The sequence below is a fragment of the Pipistrellus kuhlii genome, unplaced genomic scaffold (assembly GCF_014108245.1).
Source record: "Pipistrellus kuhlii isolate mPipKuh1 unplaced genomic scaffold, mPipKuh1.p scaffold_m20_p_1, whole genome shotgun sequence".
NCBI lineage: Eukaryota > Metazoa > Chordata > Mammalia > Chiroptera > Vespertilionidae > Pipistrellus > Pipistrellus kuhlii.
This window is the reverse complement of record NW_023425404.1, coordinates 114,888,294-114,906,361: the sequence shown is the minus strand read 5'-3', so window position 1 is coordinate 114,906,361 and position 18,068 is coordinate 114,888,294. Positions and strand designations below refer to the sequence as shown.

The 18,068-nt window shown below is 37.7% G+C and overlaps 1 protein-coding gene across 1 annotated transcript in view; it reads right to left on the bottom strand.

Moving 5' to 3' along the window:
* Positions 1–18,068, bottom strand: part of MYO3A (myosin IIIA) — a 184,033-nt gene that overhangs the window by 29,259 nt on the left and 136,706 nt on the right. The window contains exons 26-30 of the mRNA XM_036460222.2: positions 16,558–16,669; positions 13,667–13,829; positions 11,928–12,051; positions 9,333–10,224; positions 7,440–7,584 (exon numbers count right to left, since the gene is read on the bottom strand). Of these exons, the coding sequence (XP_036316115.1) occupies positions 7,440–7,584; positions 9,333–10,224; positions 11,928–12,051; positions 13,667–13,829; positions 16,558–16,669 (1,436 nt within the window). The remainder of the gene's footprint in view (positions 1–7,439; positions 7,585–9,332; positions 10,225–11,927; positions 12,052–13,666; positions 13,830–16,557; positions 16,670–18,068) is intronic.

The following is an 18,068-nucleotide window of genomic DNA, read 5'->3' as shown; positions in this document are numbered from 1 at the left end:
TAATTATACTAGAGGCCCAGTGCATGAAATTCATACATGGGGGTTGAGGGTCCCTCAGCCCAGCCTGCACCCTCTCCAATCCAGGAAGAATCCCTTGGGGATGTCCGACTGCCAGTTTTGGACATCTCTCTCACAATCTAGGACTGCTGGATCTAAACTGCTCACCTGCCTGCCTGCCTGATTGTCCCTAACCACTCTGCCTGCCTGATGCCCCTAACTGCTCCCCTGCTGGCCTGATCACCCCTAACTGCTTCTGCCTACTGGCTTGATTGCCTCTAACTGCTTCTGCCTGCCTGCCTGATTGTCCCTAACTGCCCTGCCCTGCCAGCCTGATCATCCCTAATGCCTCTGCCTCAACCCCCCACCACCGTGGCTTTGTCCAGAAGGATGACTGGAAGATGTCTGGTCTATCTGGTCTAATTAGCAAATTAGACCAGATAGACCAGACATAAAATCTATACTTTAATTAGTATAGATTTTATGTGAATTTACCTTGTTGACTATACTATCTTATTAAATACTAGAAGCCTGGTGTATGAAAATTCATGTACTGGAGAGGGGAGGGGTCCCTCAGCCTGGTTTGCCCCCCTCACAGTATGGGAGCCCTCAGAAGTGGGAGGTAACCTGGCAATCAGAGGAAGGCAATGCCCCAGTCACACCTCTGCTGCTGCCACTGCTGGCAGCGCAAGCCTTGGCCGGCCCTGGAGCCTTAGGCAGCCCTGGATGCCTAGGCAGCTGACATCCGAGGCTTGCTACACCTTGGGATGGCCTGATTGTAACTAGGGGACTGAAGGGACTGCAGAACTCCAGAGGAGGCACACATAGTGGCTGGACCAGCCCGGGGGCAGGCTGGGCTGTGCCATGTGCCTGCACCTCAGTGAGGCTGAGGGGACTGGGTGCTGCCATCTTTTGCCTGTGGGTGCCACCATCTTTGAGGGTGTGGCAGTCAATTAGCATATTTCCTCCTTATTGGCTGTGGGTGCCACCATCTTTGAGAGAACATAATGGTCAATAAACATATGCCTTCTTTATTAGATAAGTTGATATGCAATTTATCTTTGAACTGACTTCATGTAGTAAGTAATATGGTGTACAACATGTAAAGAAAAAAAACTTAGTTGGCTCCATGTCCTCTGTAGTTTAAAGTAGATTAAAAGTATGGAATGAGAAGAAATATTTTGGATGCAAAACCTTTAGCTCTTTCCATCTAAGGCTTCTAAATCAAGTGGTTAGTCTGAATTAATTCAGTGAACTCATCAGAAATTCATACTTCAGAGTTCAAACTTATGTAAGGCAAACTGGTTTAATAATTAGTATTTAGTATTATTAAAATATTAGAAATAAATTATTCTCACTGAATTGTAAGTTTATAAATAAACATAATTTCTTTTTGGATACTAAAGGCTGTTGTTGTTTTTAAGAGTTTTGGGGAATTAGTATTGCTACTTATGAAAAAAAATAGCAAATAAACTTAGGAAGATAAGTGTTCACCAGATGTATGTTGGGTGGGAAGCAATATAACCTCTTTATTTTCTATTCTTAATGAAATAATCATATCTAATAAAAGAGTAATAAGCAAATTGACCATCACTCCAACACACAAAATGGCTGCCCCCATGTGGTCAAAGATGGCTGCCCCATGATGGTCAACAGGGGAGGGCAATAGGGAGGGACCAGGCCTGCAGGGGAGGACAGTTAGGGGCCAAAAGGATGGCAGGAGAACTGTTAGGCATTAATCAGGCTGGCAGGGGAGCGGTTAAAGGATGATCAGGCTGGCAGGCAGAAGCAGTTAGGGGCAATCAGGAAGGCAGGCAGGTGAACATTTGAGAGGCAGCAGTAGGATCGGGCCTACACAGGCAGTCAGACATTCCTCCAGAGGTCCCAGATTGGAGAGGGTGCAGGCTGGGCTGAGGGACAATCCCCCCATGCAAAAATTTTGTGCACTAGGCCTCTAGTATTTATATAAAATATATAACCCAACATTATTTGAGGTTCCTGACTTTCACATAAATGTAATATATTTACAGATATCTTGTTGGGTAGTTTGCAAAATACATTTCTAGATGCCAGCATTACAATGGTAAAATGATAAGCATATCTAAAAAATATCAAATCTGCACCATTAAAACTGAAAATTCTAGGATTATTATATGGTTCTAAATGTCATAAATATTTAGAAGCTAATGGAAAATTGCTGTTTTCCCCCCTGACATTTACTCTGAAAGTAGCATAAAAGCATTTTCATTATATCTACTGTACCTTTGCCTGGCACAGGACTGCTCTGATTTAGTGTTGAACTTACTGATGATATTATGCAAATGAAACATAGAATTATAATAGCATCCTTATTTATTAAGCTTGCAACCATTTAAAAATTTTAGCTTGTTGTGTGGTATAGTTTCTTCATAAAAGGAGATGAGAACATGCTTTTGTGTTACCAGGGTTTATTTGTTCTACAATTAATCTTTTTCTTCTCTTCACAATTGTCAACACAAATTGCCAGGTGTACCATAATTAAGAAAACATCTCCCAAACTCTGCACACCATTCAGGGAGAAATAATGCAATGTCATTGTATACTTATGAATATAAAAACATTTATTAGAATTTGTAATCAAATGACCTTGCTCTAGTTAAATACAACCTATTTATATATTTCTCCTGTTGAAAATGCAGGGGAAGGTAGCTCATATCAGTTTCAATTTATATACATTATTAGCAAAACAAAGATATAAAATAAGCTGTTCAAGCACTTACCTTATTTTATTTTTAAATTTCATAATTAGCTCCTCAGTTTTCATATGCATATTATTTTACTCTTGGCACTTTTGCCCTTTTAAACATGTCTTACGAAAAGAGAAACCTTATAAAATAAGGTTATAGCTTGTTAAAATTTGCAAAATTTAATTATCTTTATTTATTATCCATGCTTTCTTTAGAGTAGGTAAAAAGCATTTCCAAGCCACTTTACATAATCTAGCTAAGGCTTATTGAGGTCCTACAACAGAGTTGGGTGCAGCAATTATTGGAAAATGCCTGTAGGTTTTTGAGAAATACAAGATAATTAAAATTTCAGGTGCCTCTTAGGCTTATTTGCAAATAATTCTATAAATAAGCTTGATTTTGGCTTCTGAAGTGAAAATTTTCACGAGGAAGTAGGGTTTGCCATCAAGAACAGTACTGCAAAGGTGGCCTGTTGATCCCAACCTAACAGGCCCTATAGCATATCAGCTGAATCTGCCTCTGCATGTGAGGGCAGTTGCTTGTACTTTGAGGTTCCAAATTCAGTTGCTTAGCAATAGGTGATCTAAGGAGACAGGACTTCTCTATAAGAACTTATTTATTTATTTTTATCACAGGTGTATTAGAGTAGACAACATATGAAAATAAATGAGTATTTAAAGAATATAATGTTACATTTTTTTATTTTAATAAAAAACAAACTTTCTAATCTTCACTCCAATAGTCACTATACTTCATTCCCCTATAAATTTTGGAGGGAATTAATAATTAATTCAGCCAATTAATAATCAGTTATTGAATGTTTACTGTGTGATGAATAAATGTGTTATTGTAACAAAAAATGAATGTATACTATGTGATATGGTCCTGATGGCAAAGGATTAAAACTCTGTTTGAGGAATACAAAACTAATCTATGTGAAATAACTTTGAGATAAGTGGTAGTGATAACCTAATCCCTTCAATAAGTGTGCACCTGAATGCCTATGTGAAGTGTGTGATGTCTATAGGTATATAAAGATGACTGAGAAAACTACTAGAACTAGAGAAATAAGGAATAGGTGGTGGGAATTCTTGGTTTAAATATGGTTGGCAAGCCTAAGCTGTTCTATAAAGAAAACCAGAGCTTGAAAATTTAGGGTGGAGTTGTCCAATTCTGAGGTAAAACAAGAACATCCAAAAATATAATAATGGACCTGGAACCATTTCAGGGATTGAATACTGACCAAGCAATATCTGGTTCAAATTGTGACTTTAGTTTGAATTATTTCAACTACATTTTTTCCGTAACATTTTATAAACTACTCAAGAAATATAAAAGCATTTGCATAGATCATTAAATATATGAATATAGACTACAACCAATGATAAAGTCTAGCAAATATTGGGGGTGAATTTCCACAAAATTAGCATAGTAATTATTTGTTCTATCCTTCTTTTCAATTCATATCTATTTTAATATTGAAAAAAACTCAGAAATTTAATAAGTAATTGTTAATACTTAGGCAAGTCAATGGATATGTTAATAGTTCTCTTTGTCTTGCTCCATCAGCATGATTCTGTACAATATCTTAAGAGCCTCTTCCCATGGCTTCTGAGGTACTAGGCTCCCTGGTGTTCCTCCCTCCCCTCTTATTGTTTCTCTTTCCTTTCTATCTGATCTGTACAATTCTTAACTCTTGCTCTGGGTTCTTTATCTTTTCATTGTATGCGGACTACCTGAATGATTTCATTTACTCTATGGCTTCAGTAACCACAGACATGTCCACCTGCCTTCTTGGCAAGTCCTCTACTGACTAACAGCTACTTGAAACTGTTTACCTTCCAGGTATCATTTTGTCTAAACCACCATCATCTCTGTTGGCCTTCCAGGTTTCTTTAAAAGTCATCAAATTCTATTCATACAGTGCAATCAGAAGGATCTTTCAGCAATGTAGTTGTTTATGGCAGGGTTAAATTTTCACAATGTGCAGCAATTCAGATGTGACTTGATTTTCCTATAACTAGACTTAATTCCTACCTCTTAGTGCTCATTTCTATTTTCTAGCATTGTTATTTTTTAATGAATCCTAATTAAACTCAGAGACTCCCAATTTTCTTAGTGTCTTCTGAGTAAACTTAATCATTTTAGGTTTCTAATTTTCCTCTTTTCCCCCCTCTTTATTTTATCCTCTTTTATTCCCCATCTATTGTAAGTTGGGGTTGGGGTAAGGAATATTTGCAGTTTCATGGTCCTAAAAAGATAGGCCATCTGCTCTGAAGCTATTTTTGTTTTTTTACCAGCATCTGTTGAGAGTAACTATACTGTCTAGTCCTGTCACTGGCATCTACTACATCTCCCAGTGGACTTCCTTACTCCTTGGTTCTGGGTTTTCCCTTACTCAGGCACTTCTTCTGCTCTCTCAGGGACATGGAATGATTCAGATATTTGCCAATGTAGCCTCAAACAAGTGGAGTAGACTATGTAACCTTTCTATATGTGTATGGAGCAAAAAGTTCTCTCTACAACTGAAGTTAAAAAAAAGTCACTGAGTAACAATTCTCTCCAGATAAGTTAACAACTGGTTCTGATAGCCTTTGTAGGTTCATTAAAATATTGGCACACTGAAGAAAAAAGTGAAACAATTAGACTTTCTAGAAAAATTTAGCTGTTATGGGGCCTATTCAAAGTCCCTGACAAAGAAATCTTGAGAGACAAGAACAAAGCTGGAGGCATAACACTTCCTGATTTCAAGCTATATTATAGTAATCAAAAACAATATGGTATTGGCATAAGAATAGACACATATACCAATGGAACAAAACAGAGATAAACCTAAGCATAGCATGTCTGAGTAACTAGTTTTCAACAAGGGCACCTTGAATACGTAATGGGAAAAGGATAATCTCTTCAATAAATGGTGCTAGAAAAATTGAATAACCACATGCAAAAGAATGAAATTGGGCTCATAGTACACTATATACAAAAGTTAACTCAAAATGGATTCAACACTTAAACATATAATAAGATCTGAAACCATAACAATCTTAGAAGAAAACAGATAAAGTCTTCTTGACATTGAGATGGTAATGATTTTTTGCATATGACTCAAAAGCTCAGGCAACAAAAGCAAAAATCAACAAGTAGGACTATATCAAAATAAAGAGCTTCTGACACTAGAGAAAACCATCAACAACATTAAAAAGTAACCTGTTGAATGGAAGAAAATGTAAACCTTATGTCAGATAGAGGTTAATATCCAAAATATATGAGGAACTGGAACAATTCAATAGCAGAAAACAAGCAATCTGATTTAAAAATTGTCAAATGACCTGACTCATACAAATGGCCAACATTATATGAAAAGACGCAATATCACTTATCATTAAGGGAATTATATCAAAATCACAATGAATCACCTCACATCTGTTAGGATCTATTGTCAAAAAGATGAGAATAATGCTGGTGGGAAGTGGAGAAAAGGCAACTCTTGTACACTATTGCAGGGAATGTAAATTGGGGCAGTCACCAAACACATGGAGGTTTCTCAGGAAACAAAATTAAAACTATCAGAAGCCCTTCTTCTGGGTATTTCCATTTTCATTGCAACATTATTTACAGTAGCCAAAATATGGAAACAACATCAACAGATGAACACACACACACACACACACACACACACTGAACTATTATTTAGCCATGAGAAAGAAGGATGAACCTGGAGGACATTATGGTAAGTGGAATAAACCAGGCACAGAAAGAAAACAACTACATGATCTCACTTATATGTAGCATCTATAAAAGTCAAATACAAAGAAGCAGAGGAGAATAGTGGTTACAAGGGTCAGGCAAGAGAGTGAGATAGTGGAGGGCCTCCGGGAAAGGGAGGAAGAATGAGCGAGGGAGGATAAATGTCCATTCCAGGGAGAGGCCAGAGCCCCAGGGGCTGCCCCTGGGAAGGTGATGAGGCTGCAGACAGTATCTGCAGCACATGTGGACCAGCTAGGACTCCAGATTCACCAGTTATCCGGTGCCCCTTGCATAAATGGGGAAGTAGAGCCTCCCAGCTTGAAGGGATCATCAAGCCAGCTAGCAAATAAGAGTCCCAACAGTGACTGTGTGGGCAAAGGACTAGTCACCACAAGCTTAACCTGATCCTCACCCTGGGGCCAGGGGGCATAGTAAGGCTAAAAGGCCTTTGCACATCTTTGAGGAGCAGGCAGCCTGATAATCACTGATCTGAATTCCCATCTATTTTAGTAGAAAGGGAGCGGAATGTGATTTAGTTTGATTAGAAGAAAATTGAACAATGCATCTGGGTTTGTATATCTGCAGAGATTGGCCCTTTCACACTCTCCTCAAAGTGGCAGACACTGGCAGGAGGAACATACATTTTACTTGTTGGCTCCCTGTTATCCAGCCGGTATGCTTCCCAGTCCCCCCAACTCCATCCTCTTTTATTCCCTCTGGTGTCTCCTGCCAAGTTCTAGTTAAAGTGTATAGAAAGGGGAAAAAAGAAGCACAAGAAAGAAGAGGAGAATGAAGCCAGAGAAAGAACATTCTGCTTATTAGAAACAGAACCAAAAGGTTCTCCCCAAGACTGGTCGAACACAGTCACCTCAAATCTGCCACGGAATAAATGTGGGAAACTCAGAAGAAAGCAAAGGACAGTATCTGGCATTGCCTTTCCTTCAGGGAGATCTAGCTACTGGTTTTTACCTGAGAGGAACTGCTGAGGAGAGAATCGTCTATTAATTGGCTTATGAGGATAGACACCCAGATAAAGAGGCTTCAGTTGCTGTGACAAAATCATTTCATTCAGTTTTTTCTGCAGAATGAAATATTCTTCAGATAACTTTGATATCTAAAAAGAAGGCCATGTGTCAGATTAAATCAAGGAAAATAATTCAGAGAGCTCACAGGTACACTGGGGTCTAATAAATTTCTGATCAATGGTCCCTGGGTCTGTCACGAATGTCTTCTTAAGGACCCACCCTGACCCTGTAACAAGGGCTGACGAAGACCTCACTTGATAGATCCCTCTCCCTGTGCTACCTGCCTATTTCACATTTTCCATTCAAAACGGCCAATCATGTCATGCCACACCAAGTGGCATTCTGGGATTCCTAAGACCTGGTTCTGTCTTTATCATTCTATTGGGACTGCCTGTCTGCTTTGAGCTGGAGGAATGCCCCTGCTGACCGACTGACCTCCTTTCCTTTACATCTCTTCAGCCTTACTTCTGGGTCATTGTCTCCTGACTCCTCTCTCTTCGCTCCGGCCCCTCTGCTTCTGTCTTTCCTGTGAACATGTCTGTCCTGTGGGGTTGAATGTAGGGTCCTGCTTTTCTGTCTCTAGCTCTGTCCCTGTGGATCACCCCAGGGCATAGCAGGCTGCTCTTGGTAGATGACTGGTCATTTTACATCTCCTCAATGTCTCAGTTGCATAGCAGGTTAGGGTTCTAACCCCGAGTTCGGTCTTCAGTGTGAACAAATTCATGCACCAAGGGAAAAAGATACTTAAAAAAAAAAAAAATAGACCAGGAAGGGGTAGGTAAATTAACCAATTGCATATCTCTACCACCTGCTACAAGTTGGAGACATGTGGGCCACACCTCTAACCCTGAAGGGGTGTCCAAGGGCAGTTATTGTGCTTTCTCTTGGGCTCAGCCACCGGCAGACAAAAAAAAAAAAAAAAAAAGCAGTTTTGGAATTCAGGAGTATTAGCTGATCTTTCTTTGAACTTAAGTATTATGATACTCCCATGATTTCATATACCAGTAACCACCCTCATAGTTCGTATTAATTTATAACATGCATTTTATAAGTCATCTATTGATAGTTAAAATCCTTCACCTCCCAAAAGAAAATAAAGGTGCTGAAACACACTGTGAGTTCTTAAGATCAAACATCTAGTGAGAGCAGGAGCTGGAGATGGCATTTACGGGAGCTAGTCCCTGTGATCACTCCATCGCACTGATTTTTCAGAGTGTCACAGGCACCTCGGAGGAGCCCTAGAGCAGATTGCTCCCTGCTAGAAACGGCTGACATGCCCACCAATGGGAGGCCATGTTCTCCAAGAGGGAATTTTTCTTGGTGGTTTTTCCTTAAGGTTCCTCACTGTCATGATGTGACATGTAGACTTACAGCTGCATTGCATGTGTGCCATGGTATGGCTGCACATCGAATTTTCATACCTGATTATGTCTTCTCAAAATCTGGGGCCAAAAAGCATAAGCTTTAAAAATTTCAGGAAACCTTTAAAAAAAAAACCACACACACAAAAAAAAAAAAACACACACACCCTATACTGAAAGGTCTCAGATACACAGAAACATGCATAGACAAATGCCAGATTTTTTAAGTTGTGTAAACCAATGACTCCACTAGTCTTTCTACACAAAATTTCTATCATATTTTATCGTAACGAATTGTTTCAAAAGCTATGGCAATTTGAATAGCACAACCCTTGATATATTTTATTAAAAGGGTTTGAAGTCTCATAAGAACAGATGAAACAATATGTCAGTTATTAATGAGCCATGTGTTTAATTCAGTTCTTGTGCAGTTCCCAGAGATGTGTACTAGTAAATAAATGTGCTTATTTACATACCTGTTTTGAAAACATTGCCAAATCACATGCTTCTTTTTCTGACATTGCTTTTGAATCTTTATCATTCCTCATGTTGATATTATAGGATTCCTCATGTTTTGTGGAGTAGGAATACAAATTATGAGTATTTCTTGCTACTTCTGTCATTGTTGGAGCAATATTTTGATTTTTAAAAGAAGACCTCCTGTCCTTCCTTAACTGCTGCCTTCTCCTGTAACCCCGGTATTTGCTCTGAATGAACATTGCCGCTTTATCCTCCTCATCCTGGGCTTGTGTTGGTGGTTCAGGTTCAGTTTGACTCTCTTTGGCCATCCCGTGCCTCAGGTGGCTTCTCTGTGGGCTGCATGTGGGTGCATTTTGGGTGACCACAGATGTCTTCCTTTCTTTTTCCTTGCTGTCTTCATTTTGATAAACTGACCTCTGGCTGAGAGTGGGTTGCAAAGGTTGTTTGAAAGAAGGCGGCTTAGTTTCATTCTCAGCTGACCAAAGTCCTGGGTAGCTTGGCCTTTCTGAAATGGCCTTCCTTTCTAGGTACCCTGCCTTTAAGTCTTCAGGATTCCTTTCCTCTGCATAGCTCTGGTAGTAATTCTGGATCACAGTACCCTCCTTCTCCTCTTTGCTTATTTTATTGTTCTCTTCCAGGTCTTTCATATACTTCTGTCTGGGGCTTACTTCTGTCCAAGGGTCTCGCACCAGATACAATTCTTGCTTAGCCTCTTCCCCATACACATTATTCATTTTTTTCAGAGTATGATATCCTCTGTTGTTACTTTCGACAGCGTTGGTGGCTTCCTCTTCATCTTTGAAAGTAGAAGTCTTGTTATTTGGAGCTGGACTGATTCTTTCATTAGTAGGGGCTGCATTTTCTGCCTGTTTCTTCATAAAAAGTTCCCTGTGGTAAAACAAATTGCATCTGAATGCATGATACTAAACTAGAGCTTATTACCACTTTTGCCAATAGTTACATGCTACATAATGTTGGAAGAAGAGCAGAAGGGACAAAAAAACCCCTCAAAATAAAAACTTTGTGAAGTCATATTAATCAAGTGGTTTTCAAAATGTTCACTTTAATGATAACTGCAATGGCTACTCAAACAATCATAAAACCAGTTTAAACTTAGAGTGAGAAACATCCTGGCCTATTTTCACTTTATGAGGGTAGCATCAAAATCTTAGACAATTAATTACTTTAAATATATCCTTTTCAAACAAAAATGCCTGTAGTGAGGAGATGTTGAGAAAAATGTATCTAGATTTGAGACCAGTAAGCAGGGCATGTATGTTCTTTAGACTGATGTGCTGATTTTAAATAAGCTCTAAGTCTACTGATCACAGGAAACACCTTATGAAATGGAAGAAAAAGCAATGTCCCTGACACAGTTCACCCTAGCTAATAAAGAGGAAATATGCTAATTGACCCTCATGCCATCACAAAGATGGTGGCACCCACATATGCTAATTGCTACCCCACACTAAAAGATGGTGGCGCCCATTTCCCTCAGCCCACCAGCCTCCCAGGGACGGCCTGAGGCTCAGGTATCCAGGGCCACCAAGGCTTGTGCTACCGGCAGTGGCAGCAACAGAAGTATAAAGGGGAGTCGCCTTCCCCTGATCACTGGGTTGCATTCTGCCTCTGAGGGCTCCCGGACTGTGAAAGGGGGCAGGCCAGGCTGAGGGACCAACCCCCTCCAGTGCAGAATTTTCATGCACCAGATCTCTAGTAAACATATAATATGGTGACCAACATTTTAACTTACTATTCTACCATTTTCCTTCCAAAATAATTTCCTCTTAACTTGAATATAAGATTATCTCCACAACTCTTTTTTTTTTTTTTTTTTTTTTTTTTTTGTGTGTGTGTGTGTGTGTGTGTGTGTGTGTGTGATGGCAAAACCCTCACAAGATCAATTTGAGCATGAAAAAACAAACAAAAAAACAAACAAACAAAAAACCAAAAAACCCTGGCTGGGTAGCTCAGTTTGTTGGAGCATCCTCTCATACACCAAAAGGGTGAAAAAGCTTCTGCACAGCAATGGGAAGGCAGCCTGCCAAATGGGAGAAAATGTTTTCAAATTATATATATATATGATAAGAGGTTAATTCCCACAATATATAAAGAACTCGTTACAACTCAATAGCAAAATAACCCAAACAACATAATTAAAAAATGGCCAAAAACCTGAATAGATATTTTTTTTCAAAGAAGACATACAAATAGTCATAAGGTATATGAAAAGGTGCTCAACTTTATTAATCAGGAAAATGCAAATCAAAACCACAATGAGATACCACTGCACACCAGTTAGAATGGCTACTATCAGACAGACAAGAGATTTTTTTTCCACAACTCTGCGAGCAATTTGAAAATAAGGATTTTGTGAAAAAAATTCGAGAAAGAAAGGATCATCATCACTGTGAAATGCCAACAAACTCCCTGGAAGGATAAAAAACTTGAAAGTGGGCACGAGTGCTCGCTGACATTTATGCATCAGTATTAGGACCTGCTGGGTACAAGAAAGGCAGTGAACTTTACTTGGTAACTTTACAGCTTTGAAAACTCTATGGTGTCAAAGTGGTATATAAATGACATTATACCTTTTATTTTCAAAGTTTTTCTTGTAGTCAAATTCCTGATCATGAGTCTGAATAGTTGTTACTGCTGTGTTTTTGGTGTTAACGGTTTCTTTTCTTTGCTTCCTGACTAGAAGTCCTCTTGCAGCTGAAACATAGAAGGCCCAGAGTAGTGTTAATCCTAATAAGTAAAAGATCATGATTTGAGTAGAGAAAATACCGTTTTTGGACCACCGATGTCAAAAAGGAAAATGAAATTAAAGGCTCCAAATAGAACAGATTCATTAAAAAAAAAAAATGGGACTCATTAACAAGACTCTTCTAGATGACAAGCTATAGTATGAAAATGATTAAAGTACTTTCGTATTAAGTAGAGAACTAAGATGAAACTAAAATTATAGAAATGAGTGAGATTAATAAAAAATAAAGACAAAATGTACACACTGGCTTAAAATTTGCTAATAATTACTTTCCTTTTCCCAGTATTGATGCCATGTTCACCTATTCATGCGAGAAAGCTCCTATTACCTAAATATATGTTTTGGATCTTTTGGCCAATTTTCCTTGAAGCCAGATATCTTTCAGACATCAGATTTAAACATGTCTTCTTTTTTCTTTTTCTTTTTAAAGAAAGGTAATTCAGAACAAAGAACATATATTTTGTAACACTCCCCATATCAGGGCAGCATTCCATAACCCAACACTATTTCTAAGTGGCCTGGGATGAATAAAGGACTGTAAGAATTAGGTCATATTTTATTTCAAATGAATTATGAAAAACATTTTTTTTTATCATTTTATAAATTTTGGAATTGTGGATAAAGAATTAGATCCCAAACTATAGGGTTTGCATTTTGATGTCCTGGTGAGGAGTTAAGGGCTTAAAATTCTGAGAGATGACAAGGAGTCTTTGTGGTTGATATCACTCGGTTGGAGCATGCATCTCCTGAAAGGGAGTTAGCTCTTCTGCCCATCAGGTCAATGTTCTTCAGAACACAGGTTGCAAATCAAAAGTGGACTCTAAAATGGATTTAGTGGGCTATAAATCTAGCATCTAAAAACAAAATAAAACAGAATAGAAAATGTCAGAGTGCACTGCTTGCAGTATGTGTATGCATCAGGTTACAGAGTAAAATATGTTTTTTACTATGGCTGTCCAGTAAAAAATTTTGGAAAGATACTGTATTAAGCCATAATAGGTTCTAAGATTAGTTTCTTACAGATGAATGGAAAGCAAAATCCAAAGTCTATAAATATATTTTCTAAAAATTTTGAAATATGTTTCTAAATATTATTTTCCTACAGTTAATAAAAAGGAATGAATGCCATTTAAAATGAGATTTAATTAAGCTGTCAAAAATTATGGCAAGTGTAACCTTTGGAATAAAGTTGGACAAATCTTATCATCCAATGGATAATAAGAATAAGATATTTGAGATCTCTAATTAATTCAATCACTTGCTATGTCATGCACAATAGGTCAATTGTGTTTCATTACTACTTGGCAGAAAATTTAATGATTACATTATTTTATTTACAACAAAACACTTATTCAAATATTAAAAGTGTCAATCACTAAAACAATCTGATTTAGATTCAGTAGATGAATCTAAATTCAGTATAGAGAAAGTATCAGGGTAAGAGAGTCTGGAATTAAACATGAAATGAAAGCTACATAAGAATTGGAAGTTTGTATACACAATTTTATTCATGCCCACACCTAAATATAACATCCTATTTTGTGAGAAGGTCTGAATGATTACCTGACTGGATTTTTATAGCGCTCTCTTTCCTTTTCTCTTGTATTTTTTGGTACCTTCTTGAACCTAAGAATCCTCTGACGCAGGCTTGAATCAAAATAAGCTTGTCAATGGCTTCCTTTCGCATTAAATTTAACTGTTCCACATGATAATATTTAAGAAACACCTTAAAAGAATTAAAATAAAATACAAATAAAACTCAGACACACAGAGGTGAAACAGTCATGCGCTATGCTTTGAAGAACAGATTACATTTTAAATCATCTTAGATTTTGGAAAGCACTACCTTACGCTTCTTTGGCCTGAATGTTGCTCTAACACCAGGTATTTATATGCTAGAAGAAAACCTCTATTTGAGAAGGAATGCAGTTTGAAAGTCATACTGTTTATTTGTAACAGAAAACTAATTCTTGTTGGGGGAGCCAATACAAGTGGAAGATATTGAACTCTTGTATCATACAAATCTGAGCAAAGATGACTCTCATGCTTTTATTTATTTATTTATTTATTTATTTATTTATTTATTTATTTGGAAAAAGGTAATTATACTTCCCAAAGCTAAAAATATTACAAATCTATTTGTAAGTCAGAAAGCAATTATATTATAGCTGCTTGTTTACCAAATGCTTATTGAGACCTATTTGTGCTTATCTGCTGGGGATACAAAGGCGAATCAGGAGGTGCACTGTCCTTCAGGGGCTCTGATGTTGCCAGTGAAGGCAGGATTGACAGCTTTCCCTCTGGACCCAGTGGCCACCAGAGAGAAAGGAAAGCTGGCCTTGGATCATTTTAAAAATCAAAATGAATTCGATCAACAGAGGAGTCTGAGGGCCTGGAAATGTTCTCACTAAATGTTTTAAACTACCCCCCCTCACCCCCTCAAATAAGGTTGGCTTTTTATTTTTATTTACTTCTTTTAAAGGCAATGGTTTCTAATGAAATTCACCTCAAAGAGAGTTTACTGAATCCACTAGAAAAGCCACTTAATTTCAAATTTAACAGCTGACTCATGACACCTGGTAACCCTGACTCTAAAATTCCCTCGGCATTCCATTACTTGAGAGCTTGGCCCCACAGGCAAACAGTTGAGCATTACACAATTTGATTGAAGTTAGTTTTAATTTATACAGGACTCTGGATGTTAACATATTTAGTCCATTCCACTGTTGACAATTCATTTAAAATTCAATCTGTTTAAAAAGGTCATCATTTTCTTTGAGCAGCATTAGAAGTGTTTTTATATTGGATACTTTTATCCATCTTAATGAGTTGGAAAAGGTGAAGTGGAAAAATATAAATAGCGTTAAAATGCTACTCAAATATCATGCACAACTGGAACTGCAAAGGTCCTTTTTATAAGTTAAAACTCCATTTGGAGGTAGGCATGTGTTTCAGACCATGAATCATGAGATTTCAGCCTGAAAAAAAGAAAAACAAAAACCCCTCCTCTCTGTGAGCATCTAAAAGAATATGAGTAAAATACTCACTTTCACTTTGTTGGTGCCCAGAATTCCCCCTTACTAAATACTGAACTAAATGTAGATTATGAATATGTCAGACTCAGTCTAAGATAGATATTGAAACAAATTCCTTAAGTTGTTACTTATCACCTAAACTTTACGAAGATTCTCTCCCACACCTCCCACAACTAATACAAATTTCTTTTGCAATGAGGATGTTTGTTTCAGTTTGCATCTGTGGTGTGACTGACAGTGGTTATTCTTCTGTCTTCAAAATTTTTAATTCTTTATTTGTGAAAGTATTACATATGTCTTCCTTTCCCCCCATTGACCTCTCCCTGGCAGCTCCTCCCCTCACTACTGCCTGACAATGGGTTATGCTTATATGCATGCATACAAGTTATTTGGTTGGTTGATCCTCCCCCCCCCCCCCCCCCCCCGCCCTCCTTCCCTTTTGAGGTTTGAGGATCTGTTTGATGTTTCTATGTCTCTGGAGCAGTCACTTCTTTTCTTTAGCTTGACTCTTTTCTCCACCCTCTCCCAGGGATACATTTAGCGTGCCCCTAAGACCTGATACCCTGTTTATCTCCTTACACCCATCTTGTAATGCTCTGAGGATATCTGCGAAGCCCAAAGCATCCTGTCTCTCAGCAGCCACCTATCTTACTTCCACATTCATTGATTATGATTTTTTCACTTAATTCTTTAAGGGACTAAATAAGCTATGACTTCACAGGCTTTCAAATCTAATACATGATCATACATAGTAATATTGGTGAATATTTCACTCTGGATAAATTTCAAATTTATAATAGAAGATTTGAGAATTAAGGGAAAAAGAAAAAAATGCTACTTAGAACATTATGATTCTTTACAGCTTCTTGACTATATTTTGTGGTGATAAAATAAAAAAAAAATATGCATTTGGCCGAAACCGGTTTGGCTCAGTGGATAGAGCGTCAGCCTGTGGACTGAAAGGTCCCGATTCCAGTCAAGGGCATGTACCTTGGTTGCAGGCACATTCCCAGTAGGGGGTATGCAGGAGGCAACTGGTCGATGATTCTCTCTCATCGATGTTTCTAACTATCTATCCCTCTCCCTTCCTCTCTGTGAAAAATCAATAAAATATATTTTTTTAAAAAATGCATTTGTTCTCAACACTATTTGAAGTATACTCACTATAAATTTCATCTCTTTAGATGCATCTTCAATATAAATTTTACTTGAATTTCTTAAAAGATAACATTATCAGAGCAACGTATTTAGTGTTCCTGAAGAAAACTTTTATAAATTAATCAGTTTATTTCTCCTACATTAAAGCTAAAATTCTGTAACATAAAAATCTTAACATTTTCAATCAATGTAGAATGTTATAACTCTCAGTAGATCCAATATAATTATTAACGTGTCTTGAAAATTACATGAAAACCTTACTTTTGTTTTTCCAAGAGCCCAGTTATCAAGACCAGCTTTTTCCAAAATTGCGGCACAGGTATCAGGACTCACGGGGGGCTCCTCACTCCACTTGTAGCAGAGAACCTGGTACCTGTGGTGGGAGGTCAGGCAGGTTAGTGTTTCACAAAGGCCTAGCAGCTCAGAGCCTGGTGGACACTGGACAGCTCTGAGCAGTGATGGAAGAAAATCCCAATTTCATGCAGGGGGTCCTAGGCATTCTCAGAACAGCTCTGGAAAAGACTGAATTCCAGGCTGACACATATCTGGCCCAATCTATTTGTATAAATTTGAGCAATGTTCTTTTTCAGTTTAGTGATTGCTTTTCAATACTTAACACTGAAATCCCCAATAAAAATGCCACTGGGACAAAATAAACAAAGGAACAAAATAGAAACAGACTCATAGAAGTGGAGAACAAAGACTGACAGCTGTCAGAGGGAAAGGGAGGTGTGGGGCTGAGTGAAAAAGTGAAAGGATTAAGAAAAACAAACTCACAAACACAGACAACAGTGTGGTGATCACCAGAGGGAAAGAGGAGTGGGGGCAGGCAGAAGAAGGTAAAGGGGGAATAAATGGTGATGGAAGGAGACTTGACTTGGGTGGTGAACACACAATACAATATACAGATAATGTATTATAGAACTGTACACTTCATATCTGTATGCTTTGATGAACCAATGTCACCCCAATAAAGTCAATTAACAAAAATCAGATGGGCATTTTTTTAAAAAAAATAACCTTTTCCTGGGCATTAAAGGTAGAAGGGCTACAGTAGCAGGAAGCAGAGGGAATGATTTTATTCTTTTTTTTCACCTTCACAAAACATTGGAAGCTGATCTGAAAATTGATAAAGGGATTTAATTCTATGCAAACTTCCCACATCCCACCTATTGTTGATCAAGTCTGCAACCCAAGCATGTGCCTTGACTGGGAATCAAACTTGGAACTTTTCAGTGTACTGGATGACATGCAACCAACTGAGCCACACAGGCCAGGGTTTTGACTCTGATAATTTGAACTGGGTTGTTAACTCTTGAAAATCAAGCCTGCACTTTAAAGTTTTACAATTCAGTGTTTCCCACAGATTAGCATGGTGCCTTATACATTAAAAAGTCACTAAAATATAAAGATACTTATATTAATATTATATTAATGTTATTTATATTAATATTTAAGAGAGTTAAAGATTTACTCTTCACCTAAAGATGAAAATAATGACAACAAGGTCAAATTTTAGTTAAATTTGGAAGTCCTTTGCAATAAGTACTCTTGGGTTGCTTGCTTTCATGTACAGAATGGAGACTTTACCTAATGGACAATAAAAAATTTACAATATCTTTTATTTCTTAGTTTTGGATGTAAAATGTGAGAAGTAAAGTCAGAGATTAGATGCTGGCTGTACTTTTGAACTATAAAACTTGAAGTTTTAAAGTCTGTCTTAAGCTATTATAAAGAATTTCAAAATGAAATACCCTATTTATATAATTTTT